Source organism: Pogoniulus pusillus, chromosome 21 (assembly GCF_015220805.1).
Source record: "Pogoniulus pusillus isolate bPogPus1 chromosome 21, bPogPus1.pri, whole genome shotgun sequence".
Lineage (NCBI taxonomy): Eukaryota > Metazoa > Chordata > Aves > Piciformes > Lybiidae > Pogoniulus > Pogoniulus pusillus.
The window spans coordinates 8,979,742-8,996,366 of NC_087284.1; the positions used below are offsets into that span (position 1 = coordinate 8,979,742).

General features: G+C 45.0%; 1 protein-coding gene across 1 annotated transcript in view; it reads left to right on the forward strand.

Moving 5' to 3' along the window:
- PHLPP1 (PH domain and leucine rich repeat protein phosphatase 1) overlaps nt 1-16,625 on the forward strand; it is a 163,243-nt gene that overhangs the window by 84,659 nt on the left and 61,959 nt on the right. The window contains exons 2-3 of the mRNA XM_064160853.1: nt 728-924; nt 4,622-4,747. Coding sequence (XP_064016923.1) covers nt 728-924; nt 4,622-4,747 — 323 coding nt within the window. The remainder of the gene's footprint in view (nt 1-727; nt 925-4,621; nt 4,748-16,625) is intronic.

Genomic DNA, 16,625 nt, shown 5'->3' on the forward strand with positions numbered 1-16,625 from the left:
ACCAGTCTTCTGTGCAGTTACAGCATGCTTGGTGTGAACTTTGCAGTAACAAACTATTCTGTGTTGAGGATCAACATTTGATTTGCAGAGGCCTGGAACACAGCCCTGTGAGGAGAGACTGAGGGAGTTGGGGTTGTTTAGTCTGGAGAAGAGGAAGCTCAGGGGTGACCTCATTGCTGTCTACAACTACCTGAAAGGAGTCTGTGGCCAGAAGGGGGTTGGTCTCTTCTCCCAGGCAACCAGCAACAGAACCAAGGGGACACAGTCTCAAGTTGTGCTGGGAGAGGTCCAGGCTGAATGTTAGGAGGAAGTTCTTCACGTAGAGTGATTGCCATTGGAATGGGCTGCCCAGGGAGGTAGTGGAGTCTCTGTCCCTGGAGGTGTTAAGAAAAGCCTGGATGAGGCACTTAGTGCCATGGTCTAGTTGACTGGCTAGGGCTGGGTGCTAGGTTGGACTGGATGATCTTGGAGGTCTCTTCCAACCTGATTGATTCTATGACTGATTCTATGATTTAATTACTCTCCATGATACCAACATATCAAATGTGCAAGAACCCTGTACTGAAAGTGATACTAAATTACCTGCTCGCATGATTTTCAAGCTGTATTTAATTCCCTGCACTGCGCTCTGCAGCTTGGAAACCTGCCGGTGAAGTCTCAGGGTGGCTTCAGTGAACGAAGCAAAGATTTTTCTGTGATTAAGTGGACACTTCTGTTTCTATTTCAGGCAAGCCCCACAGCATTGGCAGCTCCGAACGGATTCAGCTCTCAGGAATGTACAACGTTCGAAAAGGGAAAATACATTTGCCAGTCAACAGATGGACAAGACGCCAAGCTATCCTTTGTGGAACATGCCTGATTGTCTCATCAGTCAAAGAAAGCCAGACTGGAAAAATGCATGTCCTCCCTTTAATTGGTGGAAAAGTAAGCTATTTTATCTATTTACTTTCTTAACCCCTGTCTGTTTGTGCAGAGAAGTTGGTGTTCAATTACGATGATTCTGACACCCACCCTCCCCCTGCTCCCTAAAGCTTGTTTCTGTGAGTGTGATTATCAGAGTATATTAATCTCTTCTGATGATGGTCAGTAAAGTTCTACAATATTTGGATCACAGAAACATACAGGTTGGAAAAGACCCTCAGGATCACCAAGTCCAACTGAAAAGCCTACTCTGCAAGGTGCACCCTAAATAATATCCCCAAGCATCACATCTAAAACGTGGATGGAAATGCTAGAGAAAAGAAGGGTCAATGCATTCAGTTTCTTTTTATTGTGTGCAATGTTAATTAGTTTATATATGTAATAGTACACAGGCAGAGGATGCATTCAGCTGTATTGTCTCTGATCTGTGTTACATCTTGCTCATCCAGGTTATATTCATGTTGGGTTGCTCTGAAAATTAACCAATAATGGCACAGGCTTATTTTGAGAATAGGGGGTTCTTTTGAATCACAGAAACATTCAGATTGGAAGAGACCCTCAGAATCACCAAATCCAACCAATAGCCTTACTCTTTCTTATCCTGGAAAAGAGAAGGCTCAGGGGTGACCTTATTGCTGTACGTGACTACCTGAAAGGAGGTTATAGCCAGGTGGGGTTTGGTGTCTTTTCCCAGGCAACCAGCAACAGAACAAGGGAACACAGTCCCAAGCTGTGCCAGGGGAGGTACAAGCTGGATATTTGGAGGAAGTTCTTCACAGAGAGAGAGATTGGCATTGGAGTGGGCTGCCCAGGGGGGTGGTGGAGTCACCATCCCTGGAGGTGTTCAAGAAAAGCCTGGATGAGGCACTCAGTGCCATGGTCCAGTTGACTGGCTAGGGCTGGGTGCTAGGTTGGACTGGATGATCTTGGAGGTCCCTTCCAACCTGGTTGATTCTATACATGGTGCACCCTAAACCATATCCCCACAGCCCAAGGACTCTTAAACACATCCAGGGTTGATGACTCCACTCCAATGCCTGACCACACTTGCTGGGAACATTTTTTTCCTATTATCTGGTCTAAACCTACCCAGTTGCTTGAGGCCATGTCCCTATAGGTAGCTGTAGACAGCCACAAGGTATCCCCAGTGCTTATCATTGTATGAGTAGGGATCTGTTGCAACAAACCCTTTTACTTGCAAAAAGCAGAAAGTGATCTTTCTGATTGATCACATCTGAATCCTAGGAGGTCCAGGAATGTCGTTTTTTCTTTTCACTGTGAGAGTGACAGCACTGGCAGATGTTGCCCGGAGGGGTTCTGGAATCTCTCCCTTCTGGAAGATATTTAAAAGCCTCACAGTTCTGTTCAACTGGCTGTAGGTGGCCCTTAAAGAGGACTCTCTTTGTTCCCACCTCAATTACACTGTGATTCAGTGAAACTTTAGTGCAGACAGGAAGAGTACAACATTACTAAGTAGCTTCAGAGCACTGTTTGTTGCCTTGGTCTGCCAAGGTAGTGGGAAAAGAATCAGACAGGTTGGAAGAGACCTCCAAGATCATCCAGTCCAACCTAGCACCCAGCCCTAGCCAGTCAACTGGACCATGGCACTAAGTGCCTCATCCAGTCCTTGCTTGAACACCTCCAGGGACAGTGACTCCACCACCTCCCTGGGCAGCCCATTCCAATGCCAATCACCCTCTCTGGCAAGAACTTCCTCCTAACATCCAGCCTAGACCTCCCCCAGCACAACTTGAGACTGTGTCCCCTTGTTCTGTTGCTGGTTGTCTGGGAGAAGAGACCAATCCCCACCTGGCTACAGCCTCCCTTCAGGTTGTTGTAGACAGCTTGAGGATGAATTTGCACCTGAATTAGTGCATACTGATAAATGTAATTCTTTAAGAGTCACAGGATATTAGAGAAGGGAAGGGACCTCACTAGATCAATGAGTCCAACCTCCTTGCCAGAGCAGGACCACAATCTAGTGCAGTTCACTCAGGAACACATCCGGATGGGTCTTAAAAGTCTCAGGAGGAGGAGACTTTCAAGAAGGGAGTCACTGGGAGGGAGACAGCTTTGCAATGCTACATATGCAAATTACAGTTGATTCATTAATATTCTGTACTAGCAGTGTGGAAAGCAGTGCTGCCTTCTAGGAGCTGTTTTTCCTGTTTCCTTCTGTGATTCTTTACATGATTCTCTTCAGCTCTTCCCTGGAGGTACTGAAGTAGAGACATTATCCTCTTTTAGCATCAGCGGCTGAACTCTGATGGTGAATTGTTTTCCTGGCTGTGGCACACTGGAGAGCACAAGGTTCAGATCCCCATACTCTTTGAGATGAAAAAAGATAGATTTATTTTTATGTTTGTTGGGGTTTTTTAATGTAAAAAGAAGAGATTGCCTACTCTTTCAATTACTTAACATAGAATTTCTAAGTTGGTTTTGCACAGAAAGGCCTCCTGTGGTGTCAAACATGCAGAAAGTTGATGACAAAAGCAGACTGAGGGAGGATCTCCTCCACCTCTGCTCTGCCCTGGTGAAACCCCATCTTGAGTATGGCATTCAGTTTTGGGCTCCCCAGTTTAAGAGGGACAGGGATCTGCTGGAGGAGGTCCAGCGGAGGGCTGTGAGGATGATTAGGGGACTGGAGACTGCCTGATGAGGAGAGGCTGAGGGACCTGGGGCTGCTTAGTCTGGAGAAGAGAAGACTGAGAGGGAATCTAGTAAATGTTTGTGAATATCTGAGTGGGAGTTGGGAGCTGGGGTGACAGGCTCTGCTCACTTGCTGCCTGGGATAGGATAAGGTGTAATGCACATAAGCTGCCGCACAGTAAGTTCCACATCAACACCAGGGGGAACTTCTATACTGTAAGGGTCACAGAGCACTGGAACAGACTGCCCAGAGAGGTTGTGGAGGCTCCTTCTCTGGAGACTTTTAAGGCTTGTTTGGATGTGTTCTTGTGATCTGAGCTAGATGCATGATCCTGCTCTGGCAGGGGTGTTGGACTGGCTGATCTGTGAAGGTCCCTTCCAACCCCTAACATCCTGTGATCCTGTGAACAAATTTTAAAAGAAAACTGAGAACCAAAGCTGAGGAAAATGTACTGAGGGCTTCTGCTGACAAAGCTTGGGAGGCGAATGCTTGGCACAGAGCTCAGTGTTTTTTAAATGATCAGTGACAAAATATTCTTCTTCCACCCTATAAATGCTCTGTGCTTCCTGGTTTGCAGAGTCTCTCCAGAATGCGATGCTGAGACATGGAGACCATAAGTTGTGTGGGACTTCTCGTGTGTGGTAGCAGGATGATGTTTTCTGGGTGTTTTTCAGCGAGTTGTGAAATGCCAAAGAATTTAATTGGGCTGTAAGAGAGGCAATTTGTTAATCTTGCTTTTAATGACCAGGAGTATAAACTGTTCTTGAGATTGTGTAAAGACAGACGTAAATATGTTTCACTGGGAAGCATTTATGATGGTCAGTCTCTCTTAGAATGTTGATGATACTGATTTTTTTTTTCCCTTTATTTGTTTTCTTCTTTAGTTGCATTGTCCTGTTCCTGTTCCTTACTTTTTAGATTTCATGAATATTCGACAGCCAGGATCCAGCTCAAGAGGGTTACAGTCTGGCTGTACTTGATGAGCTCCTCTTGTATGCACTGACTGCCCTGGAGAGCTCTTGTCCACTAACAGTTTTGTCTCTCTTTTAGGTGGAAGAAGTGAAAAAGCACCAGCACTGTTTAGCATTTAGCTCTTCTGGACCTCAGAGCCAGACCTACTACATTTGTTTTGATAACTTCACTGAATATTTGCGATGGCTTCGACAAGCATCAAAGGTGAGAACAGTATTAATGTTAATTCTTGCCTGGATGGGGTGTTTGTAGTTGTCTCAGTTCTAATTTAAATTCCCAGAGACTCAATTATATTTGATGGAACCAGTAACAGTTTTATAGAGTGCCCTTCCCTCTTCCCCTTCTTTCCTGAAAGAAAGGATTTAGATGTAGAGAGAGGAAGAAGTAAGCACACTCAAATAAACAATCTCACTCTGATTTGGAAGTTAAAAAGAGAAGTTTAACAATAAATTAAAAAGGTATCTGAGGTAGGGAAGTTAGAAAGATGTAGGGAAGGGAAAACAAATACAAGATGAGTAAATACAACCAGATTTGGATGGTGATGGCTTTGTCTGCCTCGTGGTTGATGGCCACGTGGTAAAACAAAGAGAACCATGGGTGGTGATGCTGGTAAGCAGGGAGCACAGAGAGAGAGGGAGAACAGAAAGTCCCCCTGCTTTTATGGATCTTTAGACAGGAAGGAGGGGGAGTGGGCTAACCATCACCTGGTAGTGTTCAGACCTACCCCTGAGGAGGGGTCAAGACCACCTAGGGTCAAGTTCAAGGTCACTCCCCCTGGAGGGTTAACCCTGTACAGTAGTGTTTCCCCCCAGTTTTCCCCTCTCCCTGCAGTGAGGAGTAGTCGTTCTTCTGGGTTTGCTGTCAAGAACTGCCATTGCTGCTGTTAGTGTTGCACAAAATACCTCAATTTGAGAGCTTTTGGAAACAGGCAGTAGGAAGATGAGATTCTCTCTCTGCCTTTATACTGAGACTTCCTTCTACCCTGCCGCAGTTACGTAAGCCAAGTGCTCTGCTGGACTTTTTCCCTTTTCTCGCCTTGCTCCAGCTGGCTGGAAGGAGTGAGATCATTAGAACAAAAAAGGATGACAAACATAACAGTGAACATTTCAGTGTAAGAAAGCTCTTTTGTTTCAGTGTCAGTAAACCCTAAAATAGCATCAGATTTCAAAAATTAGTTTCTTGCACAGACCCCAAAAAGATTGAATTGCTGGAATTAAAAGACATTTTTCCTCACTTGCTAATGTTGCCAAACCTCTACAGTTTCATTACTGTTTTGTTTGTTGTTTTGTTTGGTTTTTTTAATAAGCAACCATTTTACATCACCAAAAAACAATAAAAGTCCTAAAGCTTTTATAAACTAAATTCTATACTGCACTTAGAACACAATTAATTACAGGAATTTTGGTCCTGCAGTATTTCATTTGACTCTTCAGTTCCACTCGGTGGTGTTGAAAAGTTTTATTTCCAGTTACATGTTTTATTTCTTGATCCCTGCTGTGCTCCTCTGAAAAATGCTCTCTGAAAGTAATTTACATATCTTGAACCATTGTATTTTTATGTTTTTGACATGCAAGTTGTTTTGTTGTGCTGTCAGCACCCTCTTGCTCGCTCTCTCTTTGGTTTCCTGGTTAGGCCTAAGCTGTCCATTAGTTTGATGCTTGCAAAGGCTCTTCATTGTGTTGAAGCAGTTTGGTTTTATATACTACTAGGGTTGGACTTGATCTATGAGGTCTCTTCCAACCTTGGTGATACTGTGATACTACACAGAGATATTTGTAACACAAAGATCTGTTCTGCTGTTGCTTTACATTGCAGTAAGAGAAACTGAGAGCTCTGGGGCTAGGTAGTTAGGAGAAGAGAGAAGCGAGAGGACATCTGATCAATGTGCACAAATATATGTGGGATGGGTTTCAAGTAGGTGGGACCAGTCTCTTCTTGGTGGTCCACAGCAATAAGCCAAGGAGCAACAGCTACAAACTGGAACATAGAAGGTTTCACCTCAACATGAGGAGAAACTTCTTTACAGTGAGGGTGGCAGAGCACTGGAACAAGCTGCCCAGAGTGGTTGTGGAGTCTCCTCTGGAGACTTTCAAAAGCTGCCTGGATGCATTCCTGTGCAGACTGCCCTAGGGGAATCCTGCTTTGGCAGGGAGGTTGGACTCAATGATCTCTGGAGGTCTCTTCCAACCTCTGATGTTCTGTGATTCTGATGCATGCTGCTGAAAACAGGCTTCAGATGCAAGTGTAATGAAATCCTTAATAATAAATTTCATAGTATCATAGTATCATCAGGGTTGGAAGAGACCTCACAGATCATCGAGTCCAACCCTTTACCACACAGCTCAAGGCTAGACCATGGAACCAAGTGCCACGTCCAACCTTGCCTTAAAGTGCCCCAGGGACGGCGACTCCACCACCTCCCCAGGCAGCCCATTCCAGTGTCCAATGACTCTCTCAGTGAAGAACTTTCTCCTCACCTCGAGTCTAAATCTCCCCTGGCACAGCTTGAGGCTGTGTCCTCTCGTTCTGGTTTTCAATGCAGAACGGGATCCCTGGTAAAATATTTCATTAAAATTCCTCAATTGAGTTGTAAACTAGTTAAAAAAAAATATCATATTTGTCTTCTCTATACTTCAAAAGAGCTGAAAGATGGTTTTAGTTTAATTTTTCAATAACAAACTTAATCTTCAAAGGAGACTTTGCAGAGGATGCTTGTTCTGCAGTCTTTCTCCCCACAGAATATTGGCCATGTTGAGGTTCTTTTGTGGTGTTCCAGAGGGAGGTAAACCCTACCACATTGCTCCTGCAGTAAGTACATGTATGCTGGAGAAGCTTTGAGTTCATGGCTGCAGAGACTTGAGCAATGCTCATTTTTCATTCAAGTGAGCCCCTGTGTAATCTGATTAATTCTAACAGGGAAATCTATCTTAGCCAAGATAGCTCTCATGCTCTGCCTCAGTGAAGTTTTGGAAGGGATTTGTGCATAGGTGCTAGGGCTGGTTTTTCTGCTTTGTGTCTGTCCTGAGGTGAACTGAACTTCTGTTTTTGGGATGGACTGGAATTATTGCAGAAATACTGCCCTGAATATAGAACTTGGTGACCTATTTACTTCAAATAGGTCATGTTTAGATATGCTGATTTAGCCACAGAGTACTTTTAAAGGATGGAAATGTGGCTTGTTTGTTAATATTGGTAGTTCTGTACCACAGTATGTTTATTTCCTTCTGCTTTCCAAATACTGAAGTCCTAACTAAGGAAATTCAAAAGGAAAACAACAACAACACATTTGATCCTTTCTGATCTAGTATGTTCATTCTGTTGCCAAGTGGTGAAAAATAAGCTTATGCAATTGGGAGGGGAAGTGGAGGGGAAAGGAAGAGATATCTTTATGGGTTTAACAATTCTGTCTGCATAAAGCTGGCTTGAGGGTTCTGAACCTGCAGAGTTACTTATAGAGCAGTTCTGATCCATCGCTGTTTAACCACTTGGATGTCAAATGCAGAAGGACAGGCAAAGAATGTGCAGCTAACAGTGAAGTCATAGAATCAGAGAATGATTTAGGTGGTGTGCTGGTTTGAAACTAATTGGAATGTTTTACTGAGAGTAATTAAATCCTTAAGTGTAAGAAGAAAGAAAAGACAACAACAGTAACCTGTATCACTCATTCTTCTGCTGAGAAATGTAACTGCTCAAAATATACATAAGACACTTCTCACACACTGCTCAGCTCTCACTTTTGGCTGAGCCTTCTTTCGGGTGGTCTGGTCTCTGTGGCTGTCTCTGCCTTAACTCGAATTGGATCTAACCCCTTTTTCCTCTAACCTCTTTGTAGTCTTTTTTCACATCTCACCTCAGATCTCCAGATTTATCATGTGAGATATACGTGGGTGGATCTGGTTATTTCTGAAGGGAGGGAAAGAGTAGGGGGAAGGGGATTTGGGTCAGGAGTCTCCTGAGGACTCTGATTGTTTCTGGGAGGCTTATTGTGTTTCTGTGTTACTTTTAGCTTGTATATAACTGTATATATTTTGTATATTGTGCTAACCTGTAAATATAGCTTCATGCTTTAGTTTCCAGCTGTCTGAGTCTAGTCTGGGTGATTTTATTAAGTAGGGAGGAGTGGGTAACTCCCAAACCATCATGGGTTGGAAGAGACTTTTAGAAATAGTCTACTCCAGTCTCTCCATCATGGGCAGGGAAAACTCAAGCGCAAAGCCACCTAGTTAAAAATGAGCATGACAAGGGCTTTACTTGTTTGCCACTTTCAAAGCCCTTAATGCAACAGAAGAGGGTGTTTATGTGTAAGGTGTTACTGAATAATGCAGCTTGCTGTCCAGAGGCTTGTACTTGGGCAGAGTGCTGAGCTCCTCCTCTTTGACACTCCTAATGTCTAAACTTAGTTTAACATTTTTCAACATGCAAAACTGCTGTGGAAGTGCTGACTACTACACAATTTATGACATGGGTGGTTTGACTGGAGTCAAAAAGGTTATCAGCCCTCCATGTTCTGAAGCATACAATAGAAAATAGGACGTCAATATCTGGTGCAAATTCAATATTGCAGAGCTTAAAGAGAGATGTGTTACAGAGTTTTATCTTCTTGGGAATAAGATGCATGGCTGGGTGTGCTGGGACAGAGCTTCTCCCTTCTTGGCTTGAGAAGAGTAGGAAGTGTGTCAACATCTTCGAGGGACAGTTACGTCCTGCTACAGTGCTTGGCTCAACTGAGTAGGTATAGGAAGAGGCAGAGTCCTACATTTTGGGAAGGAATAATAAACTGCACCAGTACAGGCTGGGAGGTGGTCTGCTGGAAAGCAGCCCTGTGGAGAGGGAGCTGGGAGTCCTGGTGGACAAGAAGCTACCCATGGGGCAGCAATGTGCCCTTGTGGCCTAGAAGGCCAATGGCATCCTGGGTTGTGTCGAGCAGATTGAGAGAGGTTCTTCTCCCCCTCTACCAACCTCATTGCTGTCTACAACTGCCTGAAGGGAGGTTGTAGCCAGGTGGGCGTTGATCTGTTCTCCCAGGCAATCAGCAATAGAACAAGGGGACACAGTCTCAAGTTGTGTTGGGGAAGGTCTAGGCTGGATGTTAGGGGGAAGTTCTTCCTGGAGAGAGTGATTGGCATTGGAATGGGCTGCCCAGGGAGGTGGTGGAGGCATCATCCCTGGAGGTGTTCAAGCAAAGCCTGGCTGAGGCACTTAGTGCCATGGTCTAGTTGACTGGACAGGGCTGGGTGCTAGGTTGGACTGGATGATCTTGGAGGTCTCTTCCAGCCTGGTTGATTCTGTGATACTCTGTCCTGATGAGACCTCGCCTGGAATATTACATTCAGTTTTGGGCTTCCCAGTGCAGCAGGGACAGGGGAGAGAGTCCAAGGGACGGCTGTGGAGATGATGAAGGGTCTGGAGCACTGCCCTGTGAGGAGAGGCTGAGGGACCTGGAGCTTTTTGGCCTGGTGAAGAGAAGACTTAGAGGGGATCTGATCGATGTTCATAAATACCTGAGGGCTGGGGATCGAGAGGGATGGGACAACAGGCTCTGCTCATCGTGCCCTGTGACAGGACAGAGAGTAATGGATATAAACTACAGCACAGGAAGTTCCACCTCAGCAAGAGGGAGAACTTCTTTACTGTAAGAGTGATGGAGCACTGCAACAGGCTTCCCAGAGAGGTTGTGGAGTCTCCTTCTCTTGAGGCTTTCGAGACCTGTCTGGATGAATTCCTGTGAGACCTGATCTGGATTCCGTGGTCCTGCTCTGGCAGAGGGGTTGGACTCAATCATCTGTGGAGCTCCCTTCCAACCCCTAACATCCTTTGATCCTGTGATCTAGGTTTCTTCCCATTTGTGAGACTAGGAAGTGCTGCTAAGCTGTTCTGCTACTGCCCATTTGACATGTAGTGAAGAAGGAGGAAACCTGAAATACTTTACCATTTTTGAGTGCCTTTTTTTTTCTTTCTCTTGAGCTACTCCTTCCTTACAGGAAACATGATGACTCTAACTTTAGGATGAGGAAACAGGTTTTTTTTCCCCCTTCTAATACTATAAAATGGCAATACTGAGAGAATTCTTTCCCTAAAAATAGATCCCTAAAAATAAACCCACAGCTTCCTTTTGGCAGTCCTCACAAGTATTTGAACACAGACCTCTGGTTTCCATGTGGAGCTTGGCTTCCTTTTTTTTTTGTGTGTGTGTGTGAAATCTTCAGTATTTGAGATCTTTGCTCTGCAGTCATGTCTGGTCCTTCTTCCTATGGGTGGCTCCTTGTTATCTTAAGCCCTGAAACAAATTTGGCAAAGCCCATTGTGAAGCCACTTTCCTTTCTCTTTTGATGGGTTACACTTCAGATTGTTCCTTCTCTTCCCTTTCCTGCAAAACCCATTATTTGGTGCCTTTGATTTTAGAGGTTAGTTGATGCTTTGGAAATGAGCTTCTGAGTACGTTTCAGTGTAGTTCCTCTCTTAATGATTCAGGAGGGAAACTTAGTTTTTGACCCAGGTGATTAGTTTTCCTTATCAAAATAGTTCTGCTGATTTCAGCAATGATATAATTGACCTCAAGCTTTTCTCATAACTTCTATTGTAGAGAAACATCAACATCATCATCATTATTATTCCTTGCTGAAATTTAGAGCGTCTGGTCCCTGTTGTGGACTTGCTACTGTCAGTTAAGAGTAGCTATTGAAGTGTTTCAGCCAAGAGTGCGAATGGAAAACTAGGTATTGCCCACACATCTGGAATATCTCTCAAGTAATGTCTTTTGAAGCCTCTAAATCAGGTTACAATGTTATTGAAGCTGAATTTGTGCTGCTCTTGAATAAATGTAGGGGAAACAACCCAAAACCGTGACTTACAGCTGGAAACCTCTCAAGATGTATAAGTCCTGGAGGATCCCAAAGTGTTTTTAATCTTAGGGTGCTGGGCGGGGGGCAGTGAGTGGAGGCATGTGATTTTGTGCTTAATAAAGCTCAGGGAAGCGTATCCAGTGAGACTGGAAGGGTTTGTAGGGACTGACATATATTGCACAGTACTTTGTTACATACAAGGTGATGACTGAGTTGGTCTTCAGACTGAGTGGTTGTAACACTGAGGGTGAAGCTTAGCAGGGAGGAAAAAAAGGAGAGGAATTATTAACAAAAAACTTATTTTAGGGACATAGAATCAACCAGGTTGGAAGAGACCTCCAAGATCATCCAGTCCAACCTAGCACCCAGCCCTATCCAGTCAACCAGACCATGGCACTAAGTGCCTCATCCAGGCTTTTCTTGAAGACCCCCAGGGACGGTGCCTCCACCACCTCCCTGGGCATCCCATTCCAATGGGAAATCACTCTCTCACATCTGATATCCTTCAGCTTTTTAGTCAGTGGAGAAGGAGGAAGGTCTCCAGGGAGAAGATAGAGTAAGTGCTAGAGACCAGTTTTAGGCCTTGGGCAAGTAGAGCTGCATTTGTTTGTTTGTATTAAAAAACTCCTTGGGTAAGAAGATCTTTTTGAGCCACTGGGAAATAATGGTTTGAAAAGAGTTTGTCTTACTGTAGAATTAACCTGTGTGTGATGCAGCTGTGTAAGAGAACCTAAGACAGAAACTTAGGACTTAGCATAACCTCTTAGTCAATAGAAACAACCAAAACCTGACAACCATCCTCACATGGGACTAGGGGGACTCAGACAAGTGAACATCTATGGAAAGTCTCACTGGCAAGAGTCTGAAAGTCTTTTCTGGAGGGCTGCTCATTGCCAAGTCTGCTTGCTGGCAGTACAGAAGCTTGTCTTGGTGGGGAAAAAAGGAAATCTTGCACAGCTTGTAAGAAGAAGAAGGGATACTCCTCAGTTTTGGTGAGACCATCCCCTGGTTTGCAACATGAACAGACGAATTATTTTCAGTCAGGCTGTTCTAAGGATGTTGGAGTATTTCGTGCTCCACCAAATGGAGATTAACGTGTCTGAATTAGAATAGTTTAGTGCTACATCTAATTACTGTTCCCTAACTCCAGGTTGCATCTTAAGGCTTATCTGTGCTGGGATCTTACCAGTGTGAACATCAGAGTGTGACTACCACCAAACTAACTGTTGCTATCACTCCCTGTGTGATACTGATACCAGTAGCTGATTTGTAAAAGAGCACTGTTCCATCTCAAGGAGCAAAAATACTTACTCCAGTGAGGACTCCAGAGAGTACCAAACCTTTCCAAATGACAGGTGATTGAGTGTGAGTTTTTTGACAGATTCTTACTTTCAAGATCTCGAGGCTAATTCTGGGACAGACTTGCATCTGAAATGTCTTCTGGACTTGTGTCTCGAGGGGTAAAGGAGCACAGCTTCTGCTTCATTACCTTCACATTTTCCCTTCTCTCCACGCATTTGCTACTACTGTTTTCAGTTCTGTTGTTACAGCTTTGTGAAAGGGCCAAAAATAGAAGTGAGCTGTTTCTGCACACCATATAAATCTTTATTTGGAGCTAGGGAAGGGAGAGCAGGGACAAGTTAAATAATCTTTGTGCCCTCAAGTCCCACTGGTGTGAGGTGGTTGAACCAGAGGCTGTTGGCTGCACTGCCTGCAGGGGAGAGATGGGGTGAGAAGTGTGTGCCGTATCCGTATGCTTTCCTGCCCTTCATCTTGGTAGGCAGTTATGACTTGTAGCTGTTGGGTGTTTGAATCTGAGTGACATGCTTCTGAGCCTCTGCTGAGTTTTAGTTTCTCCTTTGCAGGGCCCTTAGCTTGAGTTCATATGTTTCTAATTTAACGTTTGAATGAAAAGTTAGGCAGGTTTAGACTGAGGGGAGACCTCGCTGTTGTCTACAGCTACCTGAAAGGATGCTATGGAGAGCTTGGTGCTGCTCTCTTCTCACAGGTGAGTAGTGGTGAAACAAGGAGGAATGGCCTCAAGCTGTGACTGGGTAGGTTTAGACTGCATACTAGGGAAAAAAAAAATCCCAGCAAGAATGGTCAGGCACTGGAATGTGCTTCCCAGGGAGGTGGTGGAGTCCCCAGCCCTTGGTGTGCTTAAAGGTTGTTGGGATGTGGTGCTTGGGAGATATGGTGTAGGGTGCACCTTGTAGAGCAGGGATATCAGTTGACTTGGTGATCCCCAGGGTCTTTTTCAACCTGAATGTTTCTGATTCTGAAAGGAAAAAGGAGAGGCCAGGAAAGCCACTCATTACCTTTTCACCTTGTGGACTGCACCTATTTTGGGAGCAGCCATATTAAAATGGATAACTTTAAAGACAACGAAAACACTTTTACTTATTCCCCTCCCCCCCCCTTTCATTAAGGTTTTTCATGTTAAATTGTTCATCAGCCTCAACGGTTCCACAGCTCTTGGCTGTGGCTGAGACCTCTGCTGTGTTTCCTGCCTGTGAGGCTGAGCAGGAAGATTTTGATGCTCACAGAGAGGAGGATTAGGATTTGAAGCAAGGCTGGTTCTGAGGTGAGGAGAATTTGTTTGCTCTAAGTGGTTAGTTTGAACATTTGGAGCCTGTGCATGGCTGTTCAGTGAAGCCTTATACAGGCAGTGGTGGGACATGATGGTTATCAGACTGTTTAAAAACAAATCCTAAAGGAGAAAAATTACCCTGCTTTGGAATTAGCATGTCTACAGCAGGTGTAATTTAACATCAGCAGCTCACTGGGAGTTTGGCTGCCTCTACAGGGTGGGCTCTTTGGTTATTTTAATTGTCTTCTCTGAATAGGGCTGTAGGGAATGTCATGAGGGTAAACAGGAACAAGACCCCATTACTTTGCTTTAAAGTCATACACAGGTCACACCAAAAGATGTTCTTGTGTAAACAAGGCTTGTGTTTGTCCATACAGCTGGGTTCAGCTACGCCTATTGCTGACATCCATTGTCAGCAACAGATAATTTTTGTAGTGTAGCCAAGGTTTTAAAACAAAGGCAGTAATCAGTCTTGTTCCATAGCTTGGTGACAGAGGTGGCATTATACTGATGGACAAAGCAAAGTGGTTTTTTAGCCCTGCATAGCAAAAGAGGCAAGACTATTGATTCGTGTGAGCATTTTTTCCCTGTGGTTTTGTTGTCAGCTGCTAAAGATTCACAGTGAATCCACAGCACATTTTGACCAGCCTTGAAATACTGTCTCCTTTTTAAAACCCATGGTAAAAAAATGAGAATTGAATCACTCTGGCAAAATTGCCTTTAAGGTACTGCTTGCTTTTCCATAGTATCAACTGGATAGGAAGAGACCTCCAAGATCATCCAGTCCAACCTAGCACCCAGCCCTAGACAATCAACTAAGTGCCTCATCCAGGCTCTTTTAAACACCTCCAGGGATGGTGACTCCACTATCTCTCTGGGCAGCCCATTCCAATGCCAGTCACTCTCTCTGGCAAGAACTTTCTCCTAACATCCAGCCTATACCTCCCCGAGCACAACTTGAGACTGTGTCCCCTTGTTCTGTTGTTGGGTGCCTGGGAGAAGAGACCAACCCCACCTGGCTACAGCCTCCCTTCAGGTAGTAGTAGACATCAATGAGGTCACCCCTGAGCCTCCTCTTCTCCAGGCTGCACACCCCCAGCTCCCTCAGCCTCTCCTCATAGGATTTGTGTTCCAGGCCTCTCACCAGCTTTGTCGCCCTTCTCTGGACACTTTCCAGCACCTCAACATCTCTCTTGAATTGAGGAGCCCAGAACTGGACACAGCACTGAAGGTGTGGCCTGAGCAGTGTTTTGTTTATACTTGTAAATACCACTGCAGCAGAAGTAACTGCTTGGTTCTCTGCCACGTGTGGAGCTCTCAGGTGGAGTAGCAGAAGGCTGAGGGAGGGAAAGAACACTCCATCTCTTTGTGGAGGTATTCACAGAAGCACAGAAGCATTCAGGTTGGAGAAGGTGCTCAGGATCACCAAAATATCCCTACTCTACAAGGTGCACCATGCACCATATCCCCAGGCACCACAGCCAAATGACTTTTAAACACATCCAGAGTTGGTGACTCCACCATGTCCCTGGGCAGCCCATTCCAGTGCCTAACCACTCTTGCTTGGAAAAATGTTTCCTAATATCTAAACTTCCCCAGTCACAGCTTGAGGCCATTCCCTCTTGTTCTATCACTGTTTACCTGTGAGAAGAGACCAGCACCCACTTCTCCACGGTCTCCTTTCAGGTAGCTGTAGACAGTGATGAGGTCTCCCCTCGGTCTCCTCTTTTCCGAACTAACCAGCCACAACTCCTTCAGTCACTCCCCATAAGATTTATTCTCCAGGCCCTTCCCCAGCTTTGTTGCCCTCCTCTGCACTCTCTCCAGCACCTCAATATCCTTCTCATATTGAGGTGCCCAAACCTGAGCACAGTACTCAAGGTGTGGCCTCACCAGAGCAGAGTACAAGGGGACAATCACCTCCCTACTGCTGCTGGACACAGCATTTCTAATCCAAGCCAGGATGCCATTGGCTTTCTTTGCCAGCTGGATTGCAAAAAGTGCAAGGTTTTGCTTTGTGTTTGGACTGTTTTCTGTCAAGCTGCAGCATGACTTCCTCCTCCAGCAAAGACAGATGTTGACTGTACACTTTGTGCTGTAGCTGCCGTAACTGAGAGGTTGCCATACACCATCTTCCAAGAAGGCTGTTGCCTCAGTCACTTGCCTTACATTATTAATGCTGGAAATGGAGGAAGGGTTCCATGAGAAAACAAATGTTAAGGTCATATGCAGTTTGGGATATGATGAGAAGATCATAGAATGGTCCAGGCTGGGAAGAACCTGCCAAAGGTCATCCGGTTCAAACTGCCAGCAGTCAGCAGTTTGATGAGGCTGCCCAGAGCTCTGTCAAGTCTCATTGTGAGTATCTGCAGGGATGGGGCCTCAGCCACTTCCCTGGGCAACCTGTTCCAGTGTTTCACAACCCTCATGGTAAAGTACTTGTTCCTAACATCCAATCTAAATCTGTTCTTCTCTAGCTTGATGCCATCTCCCCTTGTCCTATCACCACGGCTCTTTGTAAACAATCTCTCTCCACCCTTCTTGTAGGCTGCCTTCAGGTACTGGAAGGCTGCTGTTAGGGCTCCCTGGAGCCTTCTCTTCTCCAGGCTGAACAACCCCAGCTCCCTCAGCCTGTCCTTGTAGAAGAGAA